The 27,101-nt window shown below is 35.8% G+C and overlaps 1 protein-coding gene across 1 annotated transcript in view; it reads right to left on the bottom strand.

The window, feature by feature from the left end:
• map4k6 (mitogen-activated protein kinase kinase kinase kinase 6) overlaps positions 1-23,961 on the bottom strand; it is a 49,902-nt gene extending 25,941 nt beyond the window's left edge. Inside the window, exons 1-12 of the mRNA XM_049466740.1 lie at positions 23,834-23,961; positions 17,026-17,083; positions 15,140-15,230; positions 13,643-13,707; positions 11,959-12,014; positions 11,256-11,303; positions 9,649-9,691; positions 7,881-7,953; positions 6,130-6,261; positions 5,184-5,246; positions 5,013-5,094; positions 3,646-3,756 (exon numbers count right to left, since the gene is read on the bottom strand). Of these exons, the coding sequence (XP_049322697.1) occupies positions 3,646-3,756; positions 5,013-5,094; positions 5,184-5,246; positions 6,130-6,261; positions 7,881-7,953; positions 9,649-9,691; positions 11,256-11,303; positions 11,959-12,014; positions 13,643-13,707; positions 15,140-15,230; positions 17,026-17,083; positions 23,834-23,926 (915 nt within the window). The 5' untranslated portion in view covers positions 23,927-23,961. The remainder of the gene's footprint in view (positions 1-3,645; positions 3,757-5,012; positions 5,095-5,183; positions 5,247-6,129; positions 6,262-7,880; positions 7,954-9,648; positions 9,692-11,255; positions 11,304-11,958; positions 12,015-13,642; positions 13,708-15,139; positions 15,231-17,025; positions 17,084-23,833) is intronic.
• Positions 23,962-27,101: the final 3,140 nt, after the last annotated feature.

The following is a 27,101-nucleotide window of genomic DNA, read 5'->3' as shown; positions in this document are numbered from 1 at the left end:
ACCCGTTATCCAGCTCAAAGTAGCTCCACATTTTTCATTGGTAGAATCTGGAAAAACCACTGTTTAAATCCCATAGCGTAGGTAAACCTCAGGCACCGATATCTTAATTTAAAATCACAATAGATTTTGTATAAAATGATAATAGTGTAGCAAAATAAAAAAATTTACCAAAAATAATGTAGTAATGTAACAGCAAAAAATCTACCACAAATCTAAGCGAGGCATATTTATTGCATGCATATATATAAACTGCAAATAAACAAAAGTAAATATGGTAAATAATAAAACAAAAAGTTTTGATAAAACTAGAGAGAATAGAGTTTTTTTTTGTGTCAAAAATCGCTATATGCTATTAACTAGGCCTGGATAATAATTTGATAACGGTATTTATCGCGATAAGAAATGTTTCAATAACGGTGATATCATTTTTGTAATATATGGATATGAATTATTTACAGAATCTGTCACGGACAGGCGTTTTTTCCGGCATCATTTGGCTGCAGAGCTGAACACAATCAGCCTCCACAGCCTATATAAAAGTAAGCATTGATTTATTTCGATTTTTTTTATTTCTAAAGTATTATATAGTATTTTGCGAGAGGAGGCTTTAAAGACTTAAATTACATTTTTAGACAGTAGTCGGTACAGATTTCATTTGCATTCCATTTATTCTTAGCGGTTTTTCTGAGGCCTTTAAAGTATTTACATCGATATCGAAATTATATCATATCGACCGAAATTAAGGAATATATCGTGATATAAATTTTGGCCATATCGTCCAGCACTAGAGCTGGGCGATATGGGAAAAAATCTTATCACGATATAGTTTTCCATATCAGTCAATATCGATATGTATCACGATATAAATCAAATCACTTTGTGTCACACTTAAAGGTTTGTTTTTATTAGTGAGAGAATAAGGGAGTGATGGAAGTTTTATCACAATATTTTTTTCTGTATCTCCATAATTATTAGGGCTGGCCCGAATAGCATTTTTTGAGCTCCGGATATTTGGCAGTATACTAGTAGTGAACTCGGGCTTTTTTCCAATTTTTTCCAATTTTCCATGACTGAAAAAAAAACTTGGGCTATAAGCTCAATATTAAATATTTCGTTTGTTTAGAAATTATTTTATATTCTTAAACCATGTTAAATTATATTAGATTAGTAGGGCTGGCCCGAATAGCGTTTTTTGAGCTCAGAATATTGGGCACTGATTGGCAGCCAATATTGGAATATTTGTTTTTAAAAAGACGGATTAAAAACTGATTAAAGTAAAACAAAAATTGCAACTCGGCCCCTTTAATTCACCACAAAGTTTTCCAAGACCCAGCCGGAAAAAAAAAGATTTCCCACCTTTTCCTCAGCTGGGTCGGGCTCAAAAAATGATTTGTGATAGGCTGTTTTTTGGTTTGTTTGTTTAAGCACTTAGGCTTTTGTACTGCTGCAGTGCAATATTTAGATTTTATATTCTGAAATTCGTTAGGTTTTATTTCTTTTAGCATTTTGAACTTTTTTTCCAATTTCAAATTTATTTTTTTCTGTTCGTTATGTTCTATCGGTCCTTGCGTTTTTTGTAGTTGAAGTTGAATTTAATATTGAAGTTCAATATTTCTAATTTATATTTTGAAATTCGTTAGATTATATTTATTATTGTATTTTGAGCTCACTTTAGTTGGTTATTTTCCAAATTCATATCTATTTTTCTGTTATTATTAAATGTTATTAGCTTATTAGCTTAGCTTGTCATTTAGCATACAGAACTTCTCACGGATTTTTAATGAATGTTGATTTATTAATTTAAAAGCTGTACCTTATTAAAAGTATTTTAAGCCAGACAGACACTGTGTGATTTTTTAATGAGTTTATCTGCACTTTTAAATGGTTTGTCCTGTAGGAAACGCACACGATTTGTATGCTGACACTGTTGTCTGACTGAGGAGCTGCTTTCCGTCAAATGCAGCCTGTAGGCAGGAAAAAATCCAGCCAGAACCGACCATATCATGAGCCAGTTTTAAAGCCAGTAATTTAGTAGAGCATTAAACTACAAATCTGAGATGTACCTGCTGTACTTCTTAATCTCTGCCCCCAAAACGGTCCATTAACTTGCTTGACAGACGCGTCAAATCCCCCGCGAGCACGCGCGGCGCACAGCGCACCGATTAATTCATGCGTTGAGCTTTAAACGCGCAGCTGAGCTGTAATTGGGGAAATATCACAAAAATCACAGTGTGATTTGTTACATTAAAAAAAAGACCATTTTCTTCCGCCTAATCTGAGAGGAAAGCGGTGTTCTCGACCGGCCCGAGTTCATGCAGCGCCTGAGTCAGGCTGGCGTTCAAGCTCGGGTTCGGGCTCGCGTTCAGGCAGATAATCTAAATGATAAATGATTTTGTGTTTTTGCACTTGGGCCATAAGCTCAATATTAAAAAGTTCGTTTGTTTAGAAATTATTTTATATCCTTAAACCATGTTAAATTATATTAGATTAGAGGAAAGTCATTTAGACATCATTCTTAAGGTGTTTTTGTCCTGTTACCGCTCCGCAAAAAAACCTCTTCCTTTAATCCGCGCCCCACATACACATTTTTGCAGCACCTGCCCCGAGGTCCTAATATAAATTGAATTAATTACATTTAGTGCTTAAAATTTACTTAAAATTTATTTAAAACGTGCTGAACAGTGCGGCCGTTTATTCCCAAAGTACAAACACTATGGTTGTTTGCGTGTGTCGGGCCATACTCCACTATTCTTTAGGGTTTTTTGTTGCATGCATGAGAATAACTATTACAATTTTCTTAACTATTTATTAATTTGCTCCAGCGTCTTCTGGATTGATTACACGTTGTGTTTTCGTTGTTTGCCGCGCCACTTAGACGGAAATGGAAATGAATGTTTATCGAATTCTATTGCACAGGCTTATCATCGTCATCGAGGGAAAAATTATCGCGAAACAAATCGATATCGTTATATCGCCCAGCACTATCCAGCACTACTATTAACTAATGCCATTACTTTAAATACGTGAAAGGTCGGTGTTGTGCCGTAATCAGCTCCCCAGCCAGAAAAAGCACCTCCTCTTGGGAGTGCGCACATACATCTTCTTGGCTTTAATTTTTCTTTTTAATAATTAAAATACCCAAGATACTGTTCTAAGCTACGCTGACTCCTAAGAAATAATAAAAAATAGTCATGTCACCTCCAGCCTCTTCCGAGAGGGGGTGCTTTTCCTGGCGGGGGTGCTGAATTCATGAATTCGGCTCCATAGTAGTGCTGAAATATGCACCCCCGCCATAAAAAGCACCCTCTCTCTGCAGTTGTACGCACCATCTTCCTGATAAAAGCGTTTTAACTTCACTTAGAAATGCGCTCCAAGAGGGGGTGCTTTTCCTGGCGGGGGTGCTGAATTTGGCACAACACCAGAACACAGAACTGTCAACCTGTATTTATTTTATTAACCCCGCCGAAAACATCTCTCACCAATAAGAGGAGAGAACATGCTCATGTGTTTTTTGTGATGTGTATTGTTGCACTTGTGGTTTTCCTACTGTGAAACCAAACCCAACCCCAGAGGAAATGCTCTCGTTAACTCATTCGGACCAGATAAACCAACTACAGGTGTGAAAACACCCTCAAACACACTCACATCAAGATCACTGTCGTCCATAGTCTGAGCCTGGTGAAGATCAGGGTTGTTGGCGGAGTCCAGCAGCTCGATGACCAGGTTACGGGTTAAGAGTTGAGTAACGAAGGCGTGCTTTAGAGAAAGAGTGAATAATAGAGCGAATTCTATTATTAAATCATACAAAAAATATTTGTCCAGTGCAAATTCATGCACATGTATTCATATAATACAGGGGAAAACACTAAAATGACTCAAAAATTATATTGTACCTCAACATTTCTATTCTATTGATAAATTGACCTCATCAGTGCTTTTCTAATCATACATTTACCTTAGCGGTGCTATTCTTATCATATATTTACCTCAGAATTGCTATTCTAATCATACATTTACCTCAGAATTGCTATTCTTATCATACATTTACCTCAGAATTGCTATTCTAATCATGCATTTACCTCAGAATTGCTATTCTAATCATGCATTTACCTCAGAATTGCTATTCTAATCATACATTTACCTCAGAATTGCTATTCTTATCATATATTTACCTCAGAATTGCTATTCTAATCATGCATTTACCTCAGAATTGCTATTCTTATCATACATTTACCTCAGAATTGCTATTCTAATCATGCATTTACCTCAGAATTGCTATTCTAATCATGCATTTACCTCAGAATTGCTATTCTAATCATACATTTACCTCAGAATTGCTATTCTTATCATATATTTACCTCAGAATTGCTATTCTTATCATATATTTACCTCAGAATTGCTATTCTAATCATGCATTTACCTCAGAATTGCTATTCTAATCATACATTTACCTCAGAATTGCTATTCTTATCATATATTTATTAATTGCTATTCTTATCATATATTTACCTCAGAATTGCTATTCTAATCATGCATTTACCTCAGAATTGCTATTCTAATCATACATTTACCTCAGAATTGCTATTCTTATCATATATTTACCTCAGAATTGCTATTCTAATCATACATTTACCTCAGAATTGCTATTCTTATCATACATTTACCTCAGAATTGCTATTCTAATCATACATGTACCTCATCAGTGCTATATTGATCATACATTTACCTCAGAATTGCTATTCCAATCATTCATTTACCTCAGAATTGCTATTCTCATCATACATTTACCTCAGAATTGCTATTATAATCATACATTTACCTCAGCCGTGATACTCTGTTTTAAATTTACCTCATCAGTGCTCTTCTAATCATATATTTACCTCAGTAGTGCTATTTTAATCATACATTTACATCAGTAGTGCTATTCTAATCATACATTTACCTCATAATTGCTATTTTTAGCATACATTTACATAATAAACATGGTTTATAATGGAACTGATGGAACTTACCTGAAGAAGCTTCTCAGCTGTGGGTCTTTTCCGGGGACTCCGGGTCAGCGCACTCTTCAGGAAGTTGTGGAACTCTGTGGACCTTCATAAAGCAGAAATGATCCTCGATCAGAGAACATATACTAAATATATCTAACAGAGCAGGAAAAAGCTGAGTATATATATATTTACCATTTGTTCTTGTCCTTCAGTTTGGGCGGCTGAAAGCTGCTTTTGGACATCAACATTAAAGCTCTGGAAGAGAGAATTTACACATCAGTGCAACGGTATTGCATTATTAATGCAATTAATTAACGTTAGTGCATTATGGCATTAATATCACAATATTTCAGGGTATTTCTTGCGATAACAATACTACTGGTGATATGACAAAATGCTGGGTTTTTTTTTTATCCATTTCAAGAACATACTACTTCAACATACCGCAATATACCACTGTTTGTCTATTTTATAAACAGTAACTTACCAAGATTTTGTACAATGTAATAAGTAATAATAGTGTAACAAAAAAAAAAATCTACCACAAAACTAAAATGAAGCACATATAGCGCATTAATATAAATTGCAAACAAACAATCAGCGATTTAAAAATTCATTATTAACAGTAAATAAAAATCTAATCAAAGCAGATTAATTGTCACATCACAGAGTATATGTGAGTGAAAAACTTGCAAGTTAACACTAGTACGCAGAGAACAATTTATTATTTACATCATGTGAATGTGGAATATGGAGCTAGACTAATACTAATTTCTTCCCTTTAAAGCGTCCTCATGTTTGATGCTAAAGCTCTGTATTAAACTTTTACTCAGCACATTATACCTTTCTCAAAACTACTCTGAGAATACTGTCGTGTTTATTACAATTTATTTTACTACTAATTAAACAAGCTAGCCTAGCTCTTTTTAGAAGTGTCTTTAAATATTTAGCTTTTACAGTTCTGTTCCTATAATTTAACCATTAAAATGCTTTAATAAATGTTTTTATGTTCAATATATAACCTGTTCTAGTATGATTTACAGAGCGATATGTTAAGATATAAGTGTGTATTTTGTAGGTGAGTAGATGCTGAATGTGATGCTGAGGGTGATGCAGTAATCACAGTAATCCTCCTCACCTCATCGGGTGCAGATCGAACATGGGCGGCTGAAGCTCTGCCAGCTCGATGGCGGTGATGCCCACAGCCCAGATATCACACAGCTGATTATACCCACCCTTCCTCTCCACCGCCGCCACCTCCGGAGCCATCCTTACACACCACACACAGCACAATACACATGTTCAATAAAAACATAAAAAAATATATTTACTAGTATATATCATTATAAATGTGCTTTATTTCAGAAATTCAGTTTAATTCAGTTTAATCTATTACATATTAATGTATTAAACACAGAGTGATCTATTTTAAGCATTTATTTCTTTTATTGTTGATTATTGATTATGGCTTACAGCCAATAAAAAACCCAAAAGTCAGTATTTCAGAAAATTTGAATATTATAGAAGTCCTGCTGGAAAATGAAATCCACTTCTGTGTCGAGTCAGTGTGTTGTCTGTGGTGTAATCTGTGGAGTAATCTATCTTGTTGATGATTATGGCTTACAGCCAATGAAAACCCAAAAATCAGTGTCTCAGAAAATTTTAATATTATAGAAGTCCTGCTGGAAAATGAAATCCACTTCTGTGTCGAGTCAGTGTGTTGTCTGTGGTGTAGTAAAGAGTAATCTACCTTCTGAACTCAGAAGATGATTTAGCATTTATATCGCTAACTAAATTTACTTATACGACACCAGGCGTGTAAACCTGGTTATGTAATTATTTTTTTTTAAATTATATCTTTTTAGTGTATCTCAAAAAATTTGCATATCATTGAAAAGTTGTAATTTTAGTAATTCAGTTCAAAAAAACTCTATTTTACATCTATTTTAATCGTTTATTTATTTTATTGTTGATGATTATGGCTTACAACCAATAAAAAAAACAAAAGTCAGTTTCTCAGAAAATTTGAATATGATTTAAGTCCTGCTGGAAAAGGAAATCCACTTCTGTGTCAAGTCAGTGTGTTGTCTGTGGTGTAATCTGTGGAGTAATCTATCTTGTTGATGATTATGGCTTACAGCCAATGAAAACCCAAACATCAGTGTCTCAGAAAATTTTAATATTATGTAAGACCTATTGGTACTCTTGGCAGTGTGGGCAGTGTGCCAAGTCCTGCTGAAAAATGAAATCTGCATCTTCGTAAAAGTTGTTATCAGCAGAGGGAAGCTGTAAGATATGAAGTGCTGTAAGATTTTGTGGGAAAACAAAAACTGCACTGACTTTAGACTTGATAATAAAACACAGTGGATCAACACCAGCAGATGACAGACATGACTCTCCAAACCATCACTGATCATCAGTAAATTTTACATTTCATTTAAAGTAAATCAAGAGATCAGAGTCTGGAGGAAGAGTGGAGAGACACACAGTCCAAACTGCTTGAGGTCTAGTGTGAAGTTTCCACCAATCAGTGAGACAGTGTTTGGAGAGTGCATATGTGCATATTAATGAACATATGCAAAAAAGAGAGGGATCTGATTGGCCTGTTCTCTACAAAGAGTCTGAGAGTCAGCCAATCAGTTTTTAATGTGGATGGGATGCGTTCAGGAGCATCATGGATCCCATCAAAACTCATTTCACCTCACACTACTCTAAAGTATATCCATATCGGGTAAAAGTAAAAAACAATGAAAGTCTTGCCTGCTGTACAGTTTGTAATAGTGATTTTAGCATTGCAAAATCTTTATCTGTTCTGATTAATTAGAAAAGTCACATTAATAAGAACATTATATATTACTTTACTACTGTATAGTCTCTTCAATCACTCACCAGTACGGCGTTCCGATAAAGGACTTTCGCTTAGCGACGGACGCATTAATCTCCGCTGCCACGCCAAAATCCGCTGCAGGACACAAAATAAAGAAAAGCAAAAGTAAAATTTAAGAAGAGGATCAGTTGAGTTGGTGTGTTTGAGTTGGTAGTGTTGTAGTGCTAAAAGTTCAGTCTTGAGAAAGTCGTGGTCATTTTTGTCTTTTTTTTGTTCAATCTACACTGTATTTAATCTCAGGTGTTCCTGAACAGTGATGTCAGTAACTTACCTAGTAATGTGTTACTATAATCTGACCATTTTTTTCAGTAACGAGTAATTTAACTAATAATCTAACTAATAAGACAAACGCTGAATGAAAAAAAAAATCAAGAATGCACCAAAGTGCAACAAAATGAAAATTAAATTGTATTACTGCATACAATATGATATGATATGACACACCCCTAACTAAAATGTTAAAAATTATAAGAATTTTATCAGATTTACAGTATCAGAAGTCAATGATCCAGAATGTTATGATGCTAATAAAGAACTCCACATATCTCCATATATATCCACTTTAAAACCAGGCTAAAAACTAGTTTTTATTCCTTGGCTTTTAACCCAATTTGAGACTCTATTCTTGTTTGATTTGTTTTATTTGTGTTTATTTCGGTTTTATTATTTTGTTTTACTGTTTTACTTTTACTTTACTTGTCTTATAGATTTATGTAAACTATTTTTATTGATACTTATATATTAATTTGTCTTAAAATAGTTTCTAGTGTTTGTTTTTATCCTTTTTTTTGCTATGCACAGCACTTTGTTGCAGCTGTTGTTGTTTTTAAAGTGCTCTAGAAATAAAGTTGATTTAAGTTGAATTTTTTCTAAAAAATCTTTTGATAAAAACAGTAAAACAGTAAAAAAGTAGAACCCTGATGTGATAATAATTAGGGGTTATATGGCACCATATTTCAGGGTATAATATTAGCATCGTTAACCATATTCAAAAATGTTGAGGATAAAAGTGCATACGAAGGGGGCTCTGAGTGGCCCAGCGGTCTAAAGCGCTGCCACTATGATCGGGAGATTGCTGGCTCGAATCCCGGTCATGCAGCTTGCCATCAGCTGCCGGAGCACTGAGAGTGCAGAGTTGTCTTTGCTGTTTCTCTCAGGGTGGGTACAGTACAGTAGATGGTGCTCTGTCTTATCCCTCATCACTCCTAGGGTGATGTGGATCATTAGCACAAGGCTGCATCTGTGAGCTGATGTATCAGAATCACTATATCAGAGTCGCTGCGCTTTCCTCCGAACGCTGTTAGCGCTGTGCTCTATCGCTGTGCTTTTACCAGATATGGATATACTTTAGAGTAGTGTGAGGTGAAATGAGTTTTGATGGGATCCAGGATGCTCCTGAACGCATCCCACCCACATTAAAAATTGATTGGCTGACTCTCAGACTCTTTGTAGAGAACAGGACAATCAGAACCCTCTCTGTGATGCCCCGTTCACTGCTGATACAGTGTGTGGGGTAATTGGCCGTATCAATTAGGGAGAAAATGGGAACAAATTAGAACTAAAATATACATATTTTTTTAATTGTGTACGATACAAAATGACACAACCTAAGTGGGAATAATCTAGACGCAATTTTTGACGCAAACTCGGCTCTAGCTGTATGGTATGTGTGTGTGAGTCGGTGTGTGTGTGTGTGTGTGTGTGTGTGTGTGAATTAGTGTGTGTGTGTAATGGGGGTGTGTGTCTGAGACGGGGTAAACCCATACTGACCCAGTTTAACATCTCCCCGCTCCGTCAGAAGAATGTTGGCTCCCTGCGAAAGACCAAAAGTGACACAATGAGCGCAGACACGCTATCAGACCAACGCTACACACACACACTCACTAACACACACACGCCTATTGTTGTCTAATGAAGTTCACTCACTTGTAAAATCATCCTGCTATATCCTTACACAACACTAATCTGTAATCTACACAGTGCAGCGCTGTGCTCCTGTAACACAGGCAGCACCAACCACAGACTGGTACACACTTCTACAGTTGTGACGTAGGCGTCTGTTTTTTAATGCGTATAATATTTATTTTATATACTGTGATAATCACAGTATAGCAAAGTAACAAATCAAACTGTGTTTAAAATAAAAGTTGCACAAGTTATAATAATGTTATAAACACACAGCTCTGGCCTCTCACATGATTATAACATAAACAGTACTGTGCAAAAGTTTTAGGCACCAAAGCAAATGACACTAATCCATTTATCTCAGCAATATGAGTGTTTTTACCTGGATAAAAAGCACCACATATGATTTAAACAGATGCAAATACACATAAATACAGTAAAACGTAAGAAGGAATTCTCATTTTTAACTATAAGTATGTTTTATATCCTGTGAGCCGATTAAGCTGAAGAACAAAGTGTAGAGATTCCAGATTTCTCCTGGATGCTCCTCATCCAGCAGCTCACCTGATTTACTGTAACACATTTATCAGTAATTTACCAAACCAGGTGTTGATTAATATGATGAGAACTAGAAATAAATAACTTTATTAAACTCAGATTAAGAGGAGGAGAGATTAGGAGATGTTTTGATGTTTTAAGGAAAACTTTTTGCTTTTTGTAAAATTGCTGTCTGTATTTATTGTAATGCTGAGTTAATGTGTTTTACTGAGATAATAAACAGAAACTTACTGAACAGATAAGAAGCTTTTTCTTTACTTAAAATTCACACAGGTGCATAACATGTTTGCACAGTACTGTATATATATATATATATATATATATATATATATATATATATATATATATATATATATATATATATATATATATATATATAAACCTCTAAGAACTAAACTATAAGATCTGGTCCACTGATTTAGATCAGTTTTAGAGTTTTTATTAAATTAAAATCAGTAAAATATTTTTTTAACTACTGATTTTAACTACAGAGCAGCAGAGAATTCACTACAGCAAACTCTAAAACTCACTAAATTATTAAAAAACTTTTCATTTCTAACCTTCACAAAGACTTTAGTTTAATTGTTTTTACCAAGAAATTGTTTTATATTCTTAAACCTTGTTAATTATATTAGATTAAAGGAAAGTCATTGTGAATTATATTATTGTTGTTGGTCTATTTCAGTTTAATGATTGTGCAGTGTATAGCCGTACTGCTGTTTTTTTAGTGTGTTTTTGGACGTAGGCTTTTATAAGTTTTAAGAGCTCAGTTTTAACTCTGTACTTACTAAAATAATGTGGGGTTTAAATCAGGCTCTGGCTCATGGTGATTGTTTATGGGGCGGATCAGGACGAATTTTTTTTTACACACTACACTGTTCACACACTGTTTACACACTGATCTTTACTCTTACTTTTATATCTCTGTGCATTTTCCCTGTTTCATGTAGATGATGTAATCCCTGTAAAAGAAGAAATGGGATAAATTGTTATTAAATTGTACGCACCATAACACAATATAGCGCGGATATATATTCAGCTTTGGAAAACAATAAGAGAACAACTAAAATTGACGAGTTTCTTTGATGTTACCAAATTAATAACCTCTGGAATATAATCAAGAGGAAGATGGATGATCACAAACCATCAAACCACCAAACTGAACTACTTGAATTTTTACACCAGGAGTAAAGCAGCATAAAGTTATCCAAAAGCAGTGTGTAAGACTGGTGGAGGAGAACATGATGCCAAGATGCATGAAGAAAACTGTGATTAAAAACTTTATGAATATGAATTTTTTTGTATTATTTGCATTATTTGAGGTCTGAAAGCTCTGCATCTTTTTTGTTATTTCAGTCATTTCTCATTTTCTGTAAATAAATGCTCTAAATGAGAATATTTTTATTTGTAATTTGGGAGAAATGTTGTCTGTAGTTTATAGAATAAAACAACAATGTTCATTTTACTCAAACATAAACCTATAAATAGCAAAATCAGAGAAACTGATTCAGAAACTGAAGTGATCTCTTCATTTTTTACAGAGCTGTGTGTATGATTTTTGTAATATCACATTAAAAATAAAAGTTCCAGCAGTTCTAGAAGGAACACAGTTCTTACCTGAAGTGTCTCTCTGCATACGTACGCTATCTGCCGCTCTTTCAGGGGTCCAGTTACTGCAAAAACAACAACGGCCTCATTTAGAGAGAGAAAATCATCAGCATACAAATTTAATCCTCTTTAATATAAGATTAGTGATGTCCAGCTGCTGTCCGAACCACTGTGTTAAACAGGAGGCAGCAAGTTGCATATACATAATATAGTGTAAATGTATTAATTTAAGCCCTTTATATATACAATAGATTCCGTAACTATATAACTTATTAAAACTATAGCTGTTATGAAGTAAAGGGCCATTATTTCTATAAACTTCTAAAAACTAATTATATTTACAATTATATTGTATCACAATTGTATAACTGACATCTTAGAAATAAAATAAAACACTAAGTTTATTTTTTTCAAACACATATTTGTATTAATTTTGAACTTGGTACAACATAATTTATTCAACCATGTTTGTTACATCTTTCAAGTCTTTAAGTTTAATTTAACTTTATTTATTAAGTTTGGTCTTGTATAATGTTTTAAAAGGGTGTTCGTTATTTATTATTTTTCTAATTATGCATCTCTTAATACGACTGCTTTAAATAAAAATACATATTTTTAATAATACTTTTAATTCTTTCTAATTAAATTACATTTTTTTTGTTAAGTTTTTGTCATTCAATATTTTATTTTTAGTTTTGTTTATGAAGTTCCTTATTTTAGCTCCCTATTTTAAGTGATGAAATACTTGATTTTATTACAATTTTAATTTTTTGTGTCCAGTAATTTTGTAAATGCTCAGCTGCAGTGAAAGTGAGGGTTACCCTCAATCTACTCCTGACTGAAAATGTTTGATTGATTGTAATACTGAAGTTACACTGATCGCTCTAAGAAAGCTTATAGTTTTCTCTCATTTCATATTTTACATTACGCCCAAAATTAACCACACCCATGATTAATAAAGAGAATTAGTACATTCAATTTAATTCAATTCAATTCTTATAATTAGTACATGAGCTTTGCTTTGTGTTTCGGGACACACAAGGTGTACTTTTCCCGTCGTTACGATAGCAAAGACACACTGACACCCTAAATCACGATACACTATGCACAGCTCGCCTACAGATCAGAAAAGCCTGTTCAATTTGTAAAGTACAGAAATACAAAACCTCTTATGGTCACAAGGTCCCCCACATGGCGCACACACACACACACACACACCAGCCTGCGAGGTCACCACGGCCGGATGGGTGGGATTCAGTCTAATGGTCCCTCCCATCCTGTTACCCTGAAATACACCTGAACCACCTGATCTACACCTGAACATCACCATGGAAACAACACATCAAACATACAGATACACAGACAGAGAGACAGACAGACAGATAGACAGAGGGACAGACAGATATAGAGACAGACAGACAGACAGACAGAGAGAGACAGAGGGACAAACTGACAGACAGACAGGCAGGCAGGCAGACAGACAGACAAAGAGAGAGAGAGAGAGAGAAAACAGACAGAGAGACAGACAGATATAGAGACAGACAGACAGAGCAAGAGAGAGACAGCAGGACAAACCGACAGACAGACAGACGGGCAGACAGATAGACAGAAGGACAGACAGATATAGAGACAGAGAGACAGACAGACCTATAGATAGATAGATAGATAGACAGACAGATAGACGGATCTTTACCGTGGTAGATATCTTGCAGTGATCCTCCTCCACAGAACTCCATGCAGATCCACAGTTTGTTGTTTCTGTGGAAATTGGAGATCATCATTATCTGAATTTATAAAACAAGATCAAATTAATGGAGCTTAAAAGTTTGCAAGTTTTAAATTTCTATGGTGGTGAAATTTAATGTTGGAAAAAAATATTTTACAAATCTGATGCAGATATTTAAACCTTTTTGATCCAAATCTCAGAAATACAGTATGCCTTTCAGTATTTTGCATATTAACATCAGGGCCAATAATATACCTAGCTATCGTTAGCTAAAACATTTCCCACTGAAATAAAGTAGCTAACGTTAGCTAAAACATTTCTCACTGAAATAAAGTAGCTAATATTAGCTAACCTAGCTAACATTAGCTTAAACATTCATCACTGAAATAAAGTAGCTAACATTAGCTAACCTAGCTAATGTTAGCTAAAACATTCCTCACTGAAATAAAGTATCTAACATTAGCTAACCTAGCTAACATTAGCTTAAACATTCATCACTGAAATAAAGTAGCTAACATTAGCTAACCTAGCTAATGTTAGCTAAAACATTCCTCACTTAAATAAATTAGCTAACGTTAGCTAACCTAGCTAACGTTAGCTAAAACTGAAATAAAGTAGCTAACATTAGCTAACCTAGCTAATGTTAGCTAAAACATTCCTCACTTAAATAAATTAGCTAACGTTAGCTAACCTAGCTAACGTTAGCTTAAACATTTCTCACTGAAATAAATTAGCTAACGTTAGCTAACCTAGCTAACGTTAGCTTAAACATTTCTCACTGAAATAAAGTAGTTAACATTAGCTAACCTAGCTATCGTTAGCTAAAACATTTCTCACTGAAATAAAGTAGTTAACATTTGCTAACCAGCTAATGTTAGCTAAAATATTCCCCACTAAAATAAAGTAATTAACATTAGCTAACCTAGCTAACATTAGCTAAAACATTCCTCACTGAAATAAAGTAATTAGCATTAGCTAACCTAGCTATCGTTAGCTAAAACATTTCTCACTGAAATAAAGTAGCTAATATTAGCTAACCTAGCTAACATTTGCTAAAACATTTCTCACTGAAATAAAGTAGCTAATATTAGCTAACCTAGCTAATGTTAGCTAAAACATTCCTCACTGAAATAAAGTAGCTAACATTAGCTAACCTAGCTAAAGTAAACTAAGACATTCCTCACTGAAATAAAGTAATTAGCATTAGCTAACCTAGCTAACTTTAGCTAAAATATTCCTCACTGAAATAAAGTAATTAACATTAGCTAACCTAGCTAATAGATTATGTTTATGTGTGAAGGGATTCCTGAGTAAATAAGATGAGAACACAAGGTGCAATTTTGGATGTAAAATCTAATTGGTTCTAAGGGTTAAACCGGATTGAACAGTGCTGGTGTGAAAACTTTTGAGCTCCATAAAATTCACATTTTGCTGCTGAGGATGATGGGTGACAGTAGAACAAACCTGAGGTAGCTGCCGAAATAGGCCACGATGTTTTTATGTGTGCAGTCCTTCATCATGGTAATCTCCTGCTGAATGCTGGAAATGTCCTCTCCTGCAGAGAACCAGGCAGAGAAAGCGTTAATCTGTAATCTGTAATCTGAGCTCAGCAGCGCTGATTAACCCCTGCTGTAATGTTTTGTTTAAAGCAAAGCCCTGTTAACCCGAGTTAAAGCAGGATTAACGGACCACAGTCTGGAAAAGAGGAGAAAACAATCAAAACATATCTGATTCTAGGTCTGGGAGATTTTACCCTAACATAAAAATATCAGTGTTTATATAGTTTACCCAGTAATTCAGAGCTAAGGAACAAATGGTTAGAATTAGTCTATGGAGGAAAAACGCCACCAGCCAAGTACTATTGAGATAGGTAGGTGTTTAGATGTTTAGAACAGTTCTGTTTACACTAGTTAAAAGATTTTGGATTTTTACTTTTTGGACCTGGACTCTACCCACCTCTGTGTGTAAGTAACTATAGGTTTAAATAGGATCTCCGGTGGATTTGGTGTTTTACAGAGACTCTAAGACTAGGTCAGTGGCTGAACTGCACTTAGCAGGGCATTATTACACATGTTGTAAAGTAACATATGACATTACAAAGTTACACTGTTATTGGTGTTAAAATGTCTTTATCTTAAACATTTCTAACTGTTGTCCGTCTCTCTGGTATCAGAGTGCTGTTAGCCAATCAGAGGCAATATGTTTTTGCATGTATGATTATTCATGAGCAAGAGCCGAAATCCTATTATTTCCTAAAACAGTGTTATACCGGATCACCAGAGCACTTTTTTTTGACAAAAACCAGCTCACATGATATTCATTCATACTAGAGACACTATTTTTAGACATTTTAAAATGAACGAAACAAAAAAAACTATGGAATCAGACTATTTATCGACCTACATTATCGACCTATAGGTGAGCTGTGCAGCTTGATTTAGGGCAGTGTGTCAGTGTGTCTTCGCTATTGTAACGAAGGGAAAAGTACACCTTGCTCGTCTCGAAACACAACAAAGCAAAAGTCATGTACTAATTCTCTTAATTAATTAATAATGGGCGTGGTTAGTTAATTTTGGGCGTAACGTGAAATAATAAGCCAATCAGAGTGTCTCTTTAATTAAGAGCTCATCATTCTCTTTAAGAGTAGATCAGGTGAGCTCTGACTTTGGTGGATTGCTATTGTAACAGTGCAGCTACCTGGACGTGTTCAACAAACTCTTCTCAGCAGAGGAAACTGAGCTGCTGGTTGACGCTGTGAAGGAGCTCCAGCAGCTCATTTACGGGAACAGCAATGTTATTTTATTTACTATTCTGTTTATTGTTGATGTAAAAGTTGGGTTTGTGCTGCTGTGTGTTCATGTGTGTGTAATAAGTGGGGGTGTACGCTCGGCTCGGCACAGCGCCTGTGTTACCGAGATAGCGATGAACGTCTGACTGTTGGCGTCTGTCTAGGTTGTATTCAGTCAGTGGAGCTCCTGTGTTTTCTGTTACCAAGATAAACAAGCAAAACTCCAGAAATGTACCTGAACACACCTCATTTCCAGAACACCACGCCCATCAGTGTAGATATATTCAGAAGAACTGCTGCTGTTTAAGAAAATAGACTGTTGGCGGGGGGTAAGATAGGGCCTTAAGGCGATTATACATTTGCACAAACGTTTAGCACCCTCTGCAACAATCACTAACTGTGCAGAACTTCTTCACTACTTCCTCCATATCTATTGCGCTGTGCTGCTAAACCAGACCCACATAAACACCAGGTTACACCCATCAGAGTTTACAGTATAGTGAGAGTATATGTACAGTTATTTAAGCATTAACATTTCAGATTAAACACAATTACGGCTCACCGGGATCCAGTTTGACCACCTTGATGGCTGAGATGACGGATGTTTTAATGCTTCGAGCCTGAAAACAAAACAAACAGGAGAAAACAAGTCAGATATATCATGATTAATAATTATAATCAAGATACTATTACATTCTTCTGTCTGCTGAGGCTTTTAATCATGAGTTTGCATTAAATTCTACAACAGAACTTGAAAGCTTTCCCTACATGTCCTCAAATATTGCAGTGATGCTAATATGAATGAAAATAAATTATTAATATTATTAAAAATATTTGGGTAAATTATTATTAATTACTGGCACTTCCGGTCAAAATATCTGTAAACACTTTCTGTAAACACTATTCTTAACTTAAAAATGAGACATTTTTGTATTTTAAAACAGTCGTCCTTAATATATATATATATATATATATATATATATATATATATATATATATATATATATATATATATATATAAATTTTTTATGTCATTTTTAATTTTTTTGTTTGAAAACAATAAATTGATATTACATAACAAGGGCTAGGCAAGCTACAAATACATTAAATACATATATATATATATATATATATATATATATATATATATATATATATATATATATATAAACTATGTTGCATAAGATGAGCATTTTGTAACACTGCACCTGCTATGCATATCTTATTTTCTGTCTGTGATTTAATAAAAAATAATAAGAATAAGTTCATCTAAATTTGTTTAAATTAGGGTTGTGTGTTGGCAAGATTTTGTTGATACGATATAGGTCTTATTATTCAATATACTGTGTTAAATTGTGATCGTTTAAAACAAAATTTAGCAAAAAAAAAACAGTCATTGTACAAAAATTATATTTAAAAGTTGGGATACTGTACTGATACTGTGGGGGTTAAACTGAATGAACCACTTCTGACACCAATCTTTACATATAAACATATAATTAAGAATCAATACCGTGCTTAAAAAAAAACATTTATGCAGTAAATATTTTTTAGAATATTGAATATATAATATATACAGAATATACAGCTCTGGAAAAAAAGCGACCACTTAAAAATGTGATTTTACCAAATTAAAACAGCTGGAATATAATCAAGAGGAAGACGGATGATCACAAACCATCAAACCACCAAACTGAACTGCTTGAATTTTTACACCAGGAGTAAAGCAGCATAAAGTTATCCAAAAGCAGTGTGTAAGACTGGTGGAGGAGAACATGATGCCAAGATGCATGAAAAAAAAACTGTGATTAAAAACCGGGTTATTCCACCAAATATTGATTTCTGAACTCTTAAAACTTTATGAATATGAACTTGTTTTCTTTGCATTATTTGAGATCTGAAAGCTCTGCATCTTTTTTGTTATTTCAGTCATTTCTCATTTTCTGTAAATAAATGCTCTAAATGAGAATATTTGTATTTGTAATTTGGGAGAAATGTTGTCTGTAGTTTATAGAATAAAACAACAAATTTCATTTTACTCAAACATAAACCTATAAATAGCTAAATCTAACATGTTTATGATATAATCTCTTTAATTCTGATGTTAGTGATAGTTAAACAGAGCTGCTGATCTACAGAAGGCTGGTTTGACTGATGTTTTTAAGCATGCTGTAAATAATCACTTTATTTTCAGTGTTTTGCTCGGCTGGCTGGATGCCTGCGGTTGGTGGCAGCAGAACTGAGAGGTTCAGTGATGTTGAAAGCGGAATGAAAGAGAAGATCTACGTAAAGAGGAACTCACGTTTCACCACCTTACTTTCACCGTGCAGCACTGCAGAAACACAGGGTCAGATGGACTAATGTAACTATTACTGTAACTGTGTTATTCTTATTTTAGTGAAAAAGGAAAATCAGCCGACCGCAAACAAACACAGCCTGATTCCAGCTGGTTATTAATGAAGCATAAGTGCTTATATCACACAGCATTCCTCAGCCAATCAGGAACTCACACTGGGACATATTGAGTCCACACAGGAACGCTCGATTTGTCTGTTATATATTGCCTCTTGTCTGTATTTATTGTATTTTATTGTATTGTTGTAGTTCTATGTTGAACATTCATTACACAGCTGCACTTTGTAGTCTATTGTATTGTTGTTCTATGTTACCCTGTGTCGGTTCCAGAGGAACGTAATTTAATTACACTGTGTTCCTGTACTCAGATATAATGACAATAAAAGCCTTTTTATTTGACTTGGGCGTTTTTACACCAGTAGTTGGTTTTTCTGGTCTGAACAAGTTCCGCCTTCCTGCTTAGTTAGTGGTTGGGTTGGGTTTGGGGTTGGAGTTGGGATGAGTTGGGTTGGGTTAGGGCGGGGTTGAAGTTAGGTTTGGGTTGGAGTTGGGATGGGATGAGTTGAGTTGGGTTGGGGTTTGAGTTGCGGTTGGGTTTGGGGTCGGAGTTGGAATAGGATGAGATGGAATGTGTTGGGTTGGGATGATTTGGAGTTGAGATGAATTGGGTTGGAGTCGGAATGGGATGAGTTGGGTTGGGGCTGGGTTGTGGTTAGGTTTGGGTTGGGATGAGTTGGGTTTGGGTTGGAATGATTTGGAGTTGGAATGATTTGGGTTGGGATGGGTTAGAGTTGGGATGAGTTGGGTTGGGAGGGGATGGGTTGGCATGGGATGGATTGGAGTTGGGATGAGTTGGGTTGGGATGATCTGGGTTTGAATGGGATGGGATGGGTTGGGATGAGGGGTTGGAATGAGTTGGGTTAGGTTAGGGCTGGGTTGAAGTTAGGTTTGGGTTGGAGTTGGGGTTGGGATGGGAGGAGTTGGGTGGGGTTGGGGCTGTGTTGGGTTGAAATGATTTGGAGCTGTGATGATTTGGAGTTGGGTTGGGTTGGGATGAGATGGGATGCGTTTTTTTGCCACGTATCAATTATTTATCCCAAATGAAAACTGATCTGATATATCACAATATCGCTAATTTGCCCCACCCTTAAAAATATCACAATATAAAAATGTTTTTTTAATAATTATAAGATATTTAAACACTTGATCAATGTTTAAATATCATTATATGCAATATTAAAATGATAATATGGTATAGTGCTGTATTTATAATTACAATCTCCAAAAAAGACTGTATTTCAATATAATACACTGTGTATTTGTATATATGTACAGTGTGTGTGTGTGTGTGTGTACTGTGAGTGTGTGTGCATACTGTCTCAAGAACTGATTGTAGAGATAACAGATCTGTGACTGCATTGTGTGTGTTTATATATACTGTGTTGGTGCATACTGTGTGTATATATGTGTATATATGTGTATACGGTGTGTGTGAGGTATCGGTATTGAGCTCGAGGACCTGATTGGCTCCTGGTTCAGGCGTCGGGCACTGAGACACACTGAGAGTGGGAAGCTGCCAGCCTGTACCCACAGCGACAGTGCCAGCCAATCAGACGCTTGGAAAGGTGAAATAGAGAGAGAGAGAGAATATGAGCAGCTTTACTCATTTCCTGTTTTCTTTCCTGTTCGAGCGAATCGCATCCTGTTACATCTCTCTCTCTCTGAGAAATCAAAACACAGAGATACTGACTGTAGGGCGTCATCACAGCACCGAGCTGCCAGCCTGCACACAACACTGAGTACCTGCAGTACATTCAGTACTTTCAGGACCTTCAGTACCATCAGTACCTTCAGTATCTTCAGTACCTTCAGTACTTTCAGTATCAAAACACACAGAGAGATACTGACTGTAGGGCGTCATCACAGCGCCGAGCTGCCAGCCTGCACACAAAACTGAGTACCTTCAGTACCTTCAGTACCTTCAGTACCTTTAATAACTTCAGTACTTTCAGTATCAAAACACTCCGAGAGATACTGACTGTAGGGCATCATCACAGCGCCGAGCTGCCAGCCGGCACACGACACTCAGTTCATTCAGTACTTTCAGTACCTTCAGTACTTTCAGTACCTTCAGTACCTTCAATAACGTCAGTATTTTCAGTATCAAAACACACAGAGCGATACTAACTGTAGGGCGTCATCACAGCGCTAAGCTGCAAGAAGGCACACAACACTGAGTACCTGAAGTACCTTTAGTAACTTCAGTAACTGCAATATTTTCAGTATCTTCAGTACCATCAGTACATGCAGTACCCTCAGTAACTTTAGTAACTTCAGTACCTGCAATATTTTCAGTACCTTCAGCTCCATCAGTACCTTTAGTACCTGCAGTACATTCAGTACCATCAATACATTCAGTACCTGCTGTACCTTTAGTAACTTCAGTACCTGCAGTATATTCAGTAACTTCAGTACATTCAGTACCATCAGCAGCATCAGTACATTCAGTACCATCAGAAGCATCAGGACCATCAGAAGCATCAGTACCGTCAGTACCTGCAGTACATTCAGTAACTTCAGTACCTTTAATAACTTCAGTACCATCAATACATTCAGTAACTGGAGTGCATTTAGTAACTTCAGTACCTTTAATAACTTCAGTAACTTCAGTACCATCAATGCATTCAGTACCTGCAGTACATTCAGTACCATCAGTACCTGCAGTACTTTCAGTACCATCAGTAAATTCAGTAACTGGAGTGCATTTAGTAATTTCAGAACCTAGAGTACCTTCAGTAACTTCAGTACCATCAATACATTCAGTACCATCAGTACCTGCAGTACTTTCAGTACCAACAATACCTTCAGTAAATTCAGTATCATTAGTAATTTCAGTACCTTCAGCACCTGCAGTACCTGCGGTACCTACAGAAACTCCAGTACCTTCAATAACTTTTGTACCTGCACAGTACCTTCAGTAACATCAATACATTCAGAACCTGCTGTAACTTCAGTATTTTCAGTACCTTTAGTATCTGCACTACCTGCAGTACCTTCAGTAACTTTAGTACCTGTGTTTTCGTTACTGCATTTACTTCAGTACCTACAGTAACTTCAGTATCATCGGTACTTTCAGTATGTTCAGTACCATCAGTAACTTTAGTAACTTCAGTACATTCAATTACTTCAGTACCTTCAGTCTGTGAAGCTCCAGCTCATCCCAATTAAATCACTATCTCAGGTTATCAGGTTTAGATCAGGGGTGATCATAATGTGGAGGAATAACACTTTTATACTCTTTACTACTGAATTCTATATGTGTAAAATACAAATTTAAAAATATATTAAATACAGAAATAAAGATAAACGCTGAATGAGGTGTACCCAAACTTTTGACTGGTAGTATATGGTGAGTTTATTTGTTTCAGCTGTGGGTTTTGTGTTTCCCACGCTGTTAACAACTCTGCTAAACGCCCTATTTGGTCTTATCTTTGTGTTTTCCTGTTTCTGCACGTGATTTAAAGCGTGCAGGAAGTTATAAACACACTACAGGCTATAGGCCATTGAGTTAATGCAGCCAGAGTCTCACTCTCTCTCTCTCTCTCTGTAGTATTATTACTCCATTTGTAGAGTATTTCCATTAGCAGCTCAGTTTCCTCTGCTGAGAAGAGTTTGTTGGACATGTCCAGGTAGCTGCACCGTTACAATAGCAATCCACCAAAGTCAGAGCTCACCTGTGTGTCAAATAAATGACTTTTGAATGCATTTACATTAAATGCACCTGTGGATACTCTTAAAAGGGCTGTGTGGTCTGTTTCAGCCTCATTATTTAACCTTAATCATAGTACTATTAATAAACTAAAAGTATCGGTATTTGTATCGGTATCGGCAATCTTATATCAGTTTTATATCGGTATCGGATCGGAGCTGAAAAAAGTGTATCGTCCCATCACTAGTTATTTAAATATTGATTTCTGAACTCTTAAAACTTTAGTATTATTGTTTTTAAATTAATTTAAACGTGTTTAAATGAGGATATTTGGGAGAAATGTTGGAGAGTAGAACAGTGATTCTGTGAAAGTTGGTCTGTTTAGTGTCAGACTCAGATGAGTGTGTGTTCTTTCTGTTAGACCACAGGAAGCCCTGATTACAGCAACACACACAACACACACACAAACACACAATACACACACACACACACAACACACAACACACACACGTTATTTTTGCTATTTTGCTATTTATAGGTTTATGTTTGAGTAAAATGAACATTGTTGTTTTATTCTATAAACTACAGACAACATTTCTCCCAAATTACAAATAAAAATATTCTCATTTAGAGCATTTATTTACAGAAAATGAGAAATGACTGAAATAACAAAAAAAAGATGCAGAACTTTCAGACCTCAAATAATGCAAGGAAAACAAGTTCATATTCATAAAGTTAGAAATAATCAATATTTGGTGGAATAACCCTGGTTTTTAATCACAGTTTTTTTCATGCATCTTGGCATCATGTTCTCCTCCACCAGTTTTACACACTGCTTTTGGATAACTTTATGCTGCTTTACTCCTGGTGCAAAAAATGGATTGATGGCTTGCCTTGTGATCATCCATCTTCCTCTTGTTTTCAATTTGGTAAAATCAAAGAAACTCATCATTTTTAAGTGGACTTAATATTTTTGATGACCATTTATTTGACCACAAGAAAAGATTTATAGCAAATTTAATTATAATTTTAGGTAAATATTACATAGCAAATTAAAAAAAATTGCTAAAAAGATAACCTTGTTCTAAACATTACTTTATTTGGCCTCATATAATTTTATACACACCAAATGTTTTGACAAATAAAAAACATGAGAAATTTCATAAACCCATTGATATTTTGAAGCTTTTTAATATTATTTGAATCCCACTTTTCTTTTTTCTGTTTGTTTAGGTTTGTTGTTTGTTTCTGTTTATGTTTTAATATGAATTTGGCCCAATACTGTGACCTCCAGACCATCACCCACCTTAAACACGTCCCCGTAGGTTCCGCTCCCGATTCTGTGAAGCAGCTCGTAGTCCTCCAGCGGGTTCGACTCCAAAACCCCGATAGCCTCCATCACTGTAACAGCACCTCCACACCTTCACCTTCACCTCCTCATTCACCTTCACTTTAACACCCTCACCTTCACCCTCACACTCAGACCTTAACCTTCACCCAAACACAGAGCTACCTGACACTTGACCCGGGTCTGGAGCAGGTTCTGGTGGTGGAGAAGGTCCTGAGGCCGGTTCTAGTGCTGGTTCTGGTGCTGGAGCAGGTTCTGGAGCAGGTTCTGAGGCTGTAGCAGGTCCTGAGGCCAGTTATAGTGCTGGTTCTGGGACTGTAGCAGGTTCTGGAGCAGGTTCTGGTGGTGGAGAAGGTCCTGATGCCGGTTCTAGTGCTGGTTCTGGTGCTGAAGCAGGTTCTGGCGTCGATTCTGGAGCAGGTTCTGAGGCTGTAGCAGGTTCTGGAGCAGGTTCTGGTGGTGGAGAAGGTCCTGATGCTGGTTCTAGTGCTGGTTCTGGTACTGTAGCAGGTTTTGGATGAATATGAGCTGAGCAGGTTCTGGGTCTGGAGCAGGTTCTGGAGCAGATTCCGGTGCTGTACCAGGCTCTGGAGCAGGTTTTGGTACTGTAGCAGGTTCTGAAGGAATATGAGCTGAGCAGGTTCTGGTGCTGGAGCAGGTTCTGAGGCCGGTTATAGTGCTGGTTTCTGGTTCTGTAACAGGTTTTGGTTGTGGAGAAAGTCCTGATGCCGGTTCTAGTGCTGGTTCTGGTGCTAAAGCAGGTTCTGGAGGAATATGAGCTGGATGAATATGAGCTAAACAGGTTCTGGGCTAAAACAGATTCTGGAGGTGGTTCTGGTCCTGAAGCCGGTTCTGGTGTCGGTTCTAATACTGGAGAAGGTTCTGGATCAATACGAGCGGAGCAGGTCCAGGAGCAGGTTCTGGTGCTGTAGAAGGTACTGGAGGAATACGAGAGGAGCAGGTGCAGGTCCTGGAGCTGGTTCCGACGCTGGAGCAGGATCTGGTGCTGAAGCCGGTTCTGGTGTCGGTTCTGGAGCCGGTTCTGGTGTCGGTTCGGCGGTTCCTCGCGCGCTGTCGCTCCTTCAGCACTTCCTCACTCCAGCAGCATCAGCGGAACAACAAGTGCAGCAGCAGCAGCGCCTAAAACTGAGCCCTGCTAAATCCTGCCTCCTCCTCCCGCGCGCTGTGTTTCTACAGTTACAGGAGATCCGGATCCGGACTAAATAATCCGCTCCAGGGTTTACTACCGACTCTTTACTGCAGCCAATCAACAGCGCCATCCGCTCTCTCAGCGGGGCAACTGTTGCTATGAGAATTACCATAAAATACAGTTACAAAGTTACAATCCGTCATTTCTCATCAACAACTTTACCACAGAAAGGTGGTAAAAATAAAATTAATACAATTAAAATAAAAAAATGTAAGTGTTTATTTAATTACAATAAAGATAATTACAGAAAAACAAACTGGTAAGAGGTACTTATATCTATGAGGAAATAAAATAATAATGTAGAAAAAAATCCTAAATTAAATTTCAGTGTTTAGAAATATTATTTCATATATTACATTACATTACATTACATTACATTACATTACATTACATTACATTACATTTGGCAGACGCTTTTGTCCAAAGCGACTTACAATAGTCAAGTACAATGTAAAATAAGTTTAAAGGAAAAACATCTTTGGATAGGGATAAAAGGAGGACAAAGGGGAATAATAGGATAGAGGAGTGAAGGAGAGGAAGAAGGAAATGAGGTTAGAAGTAGTTAGTGTGTTAGAGGTGTTAGGAGAGTAAGTGCTCTTTGAAGAGCTCTGTCTTCAGGAGTTTATTAAAGATAGTGAGAGATTCTCCTGATCTGGTAGTAGAAGGTAGTTAGTTAGAGGTGTTAAGAGAGTAAGTGCTCTTTGAAGAGCTCTGTCTTCAGGAGTTTATTAAAGATAGTGAGAGATTCTCCTGATCTGGTAGTAGAAGGTAGTTTGTTCCTCCATTGGGGAACTCTGTATGAGAACAGTCTGGATTGCTTTGTGTGAATGTTTGGTAAAGCGAGGCGACGTTCATTGGAGGAGCGCAGCGGCCGGGAGGTAGCGTAAGCCTTCAGGAGCGAGTGCAGGTAGGAAGGAGCTGTTCTGTCATCACCTTGTAGGCGATTGTAAGAGCTTTGAATTTGATGCGAGCATCAACTGGTAGACAATGGAGCTCAATGAGCAGCGGGGTGACATTAGTGATATTAGTGATATTACATTTTGAATAATTTATATATTAAAAGGACAATATATCATATTAAAAGGACAATACATAATATTAAAAGGACAATATAGTATATTAAAAGGACAATATAGTATATTAAAAGGACAATATATCACATTTTGAGTAATTTATATATTAAAAGGACAATATAGCATATTAAAAGGACAATATATAATATTAAAAGGACAATATAGTATATTAAAAGGACAATTTAGTATGTTAAAAGGACAATATAGTATGTTAAAGGATAATATAGTATGTTAAAAGGATAATATAGTATGTTAAAAGGATAATATAGTATGTTAAAAGGACAATATATTATGTTAAAAGGATAATATAGTTATTAAAGGACAATATAGTATATTTTTAAAGGGTAATATAGTAAGTATATGGCTGGGCCTGTGCAGAATCTCACCCATGGTGCACTAGTGACACCCAGTGGCTTCTACGTATTCGTGTGAGAAGATAAAAGTCCTGGACAGAAGGAGCAGTAACTGGGAAATTAAACAAATTAATGTTAAAAAAAAAAAAGTAAAAAGCGAAAAATCTTTAAATCTGTAAATTTTAGGTTAAGATTCCTTTTTTGTTTTGTATTATTGCGTTTTAACTTTATTTTATTATTATTACTATTATTTTTAATTCATTTATTTATTTGTATTTTTGTTGTACTATGTAAAAGTTGCTTTTGATCTTAATTCCTTATCAATTGAACCAAGTTTTAATATTGTTATCATAGTTTTATACTAATTCATTTTTTTATTTTATCTATTTTTATTATTTTATTTACTGTTGTTTTAAATGATTAAATGTAATTAATATTTTATTATGTCAGTCTGTATTTGTAAATGTTCGGCTACATTGAAAATGAGGGTTGCCCTCAATGTACTTCCAAATCAAAATAAATGTTGCTTGATTGATTGATTAATGAATTGATTGTAAACATTCACCAAAAAAAAAAAATAGATTAAGATC

This window comes from Astyanax mexicanus, chromosome 17 (assembly GCF_023375975.1).
Source record: "Astyanax mexicanus isolate ESR-SI-001 chromosome 17, AstMex3_surface, whole genome shotgun sequence".
Classification (NCBI taxonomy): Eukaryota; Metazoa; Chordata; class Actinopteri; order Characiformes; family Acestrorhamphidae; genus Astyanax; species Astyanax mexicanus.
The sequence above is the reverse complement of the archived record's forward strand: the minus strand, read 5'-3'. Positions and strand labels throughout refer to the sequence as shown.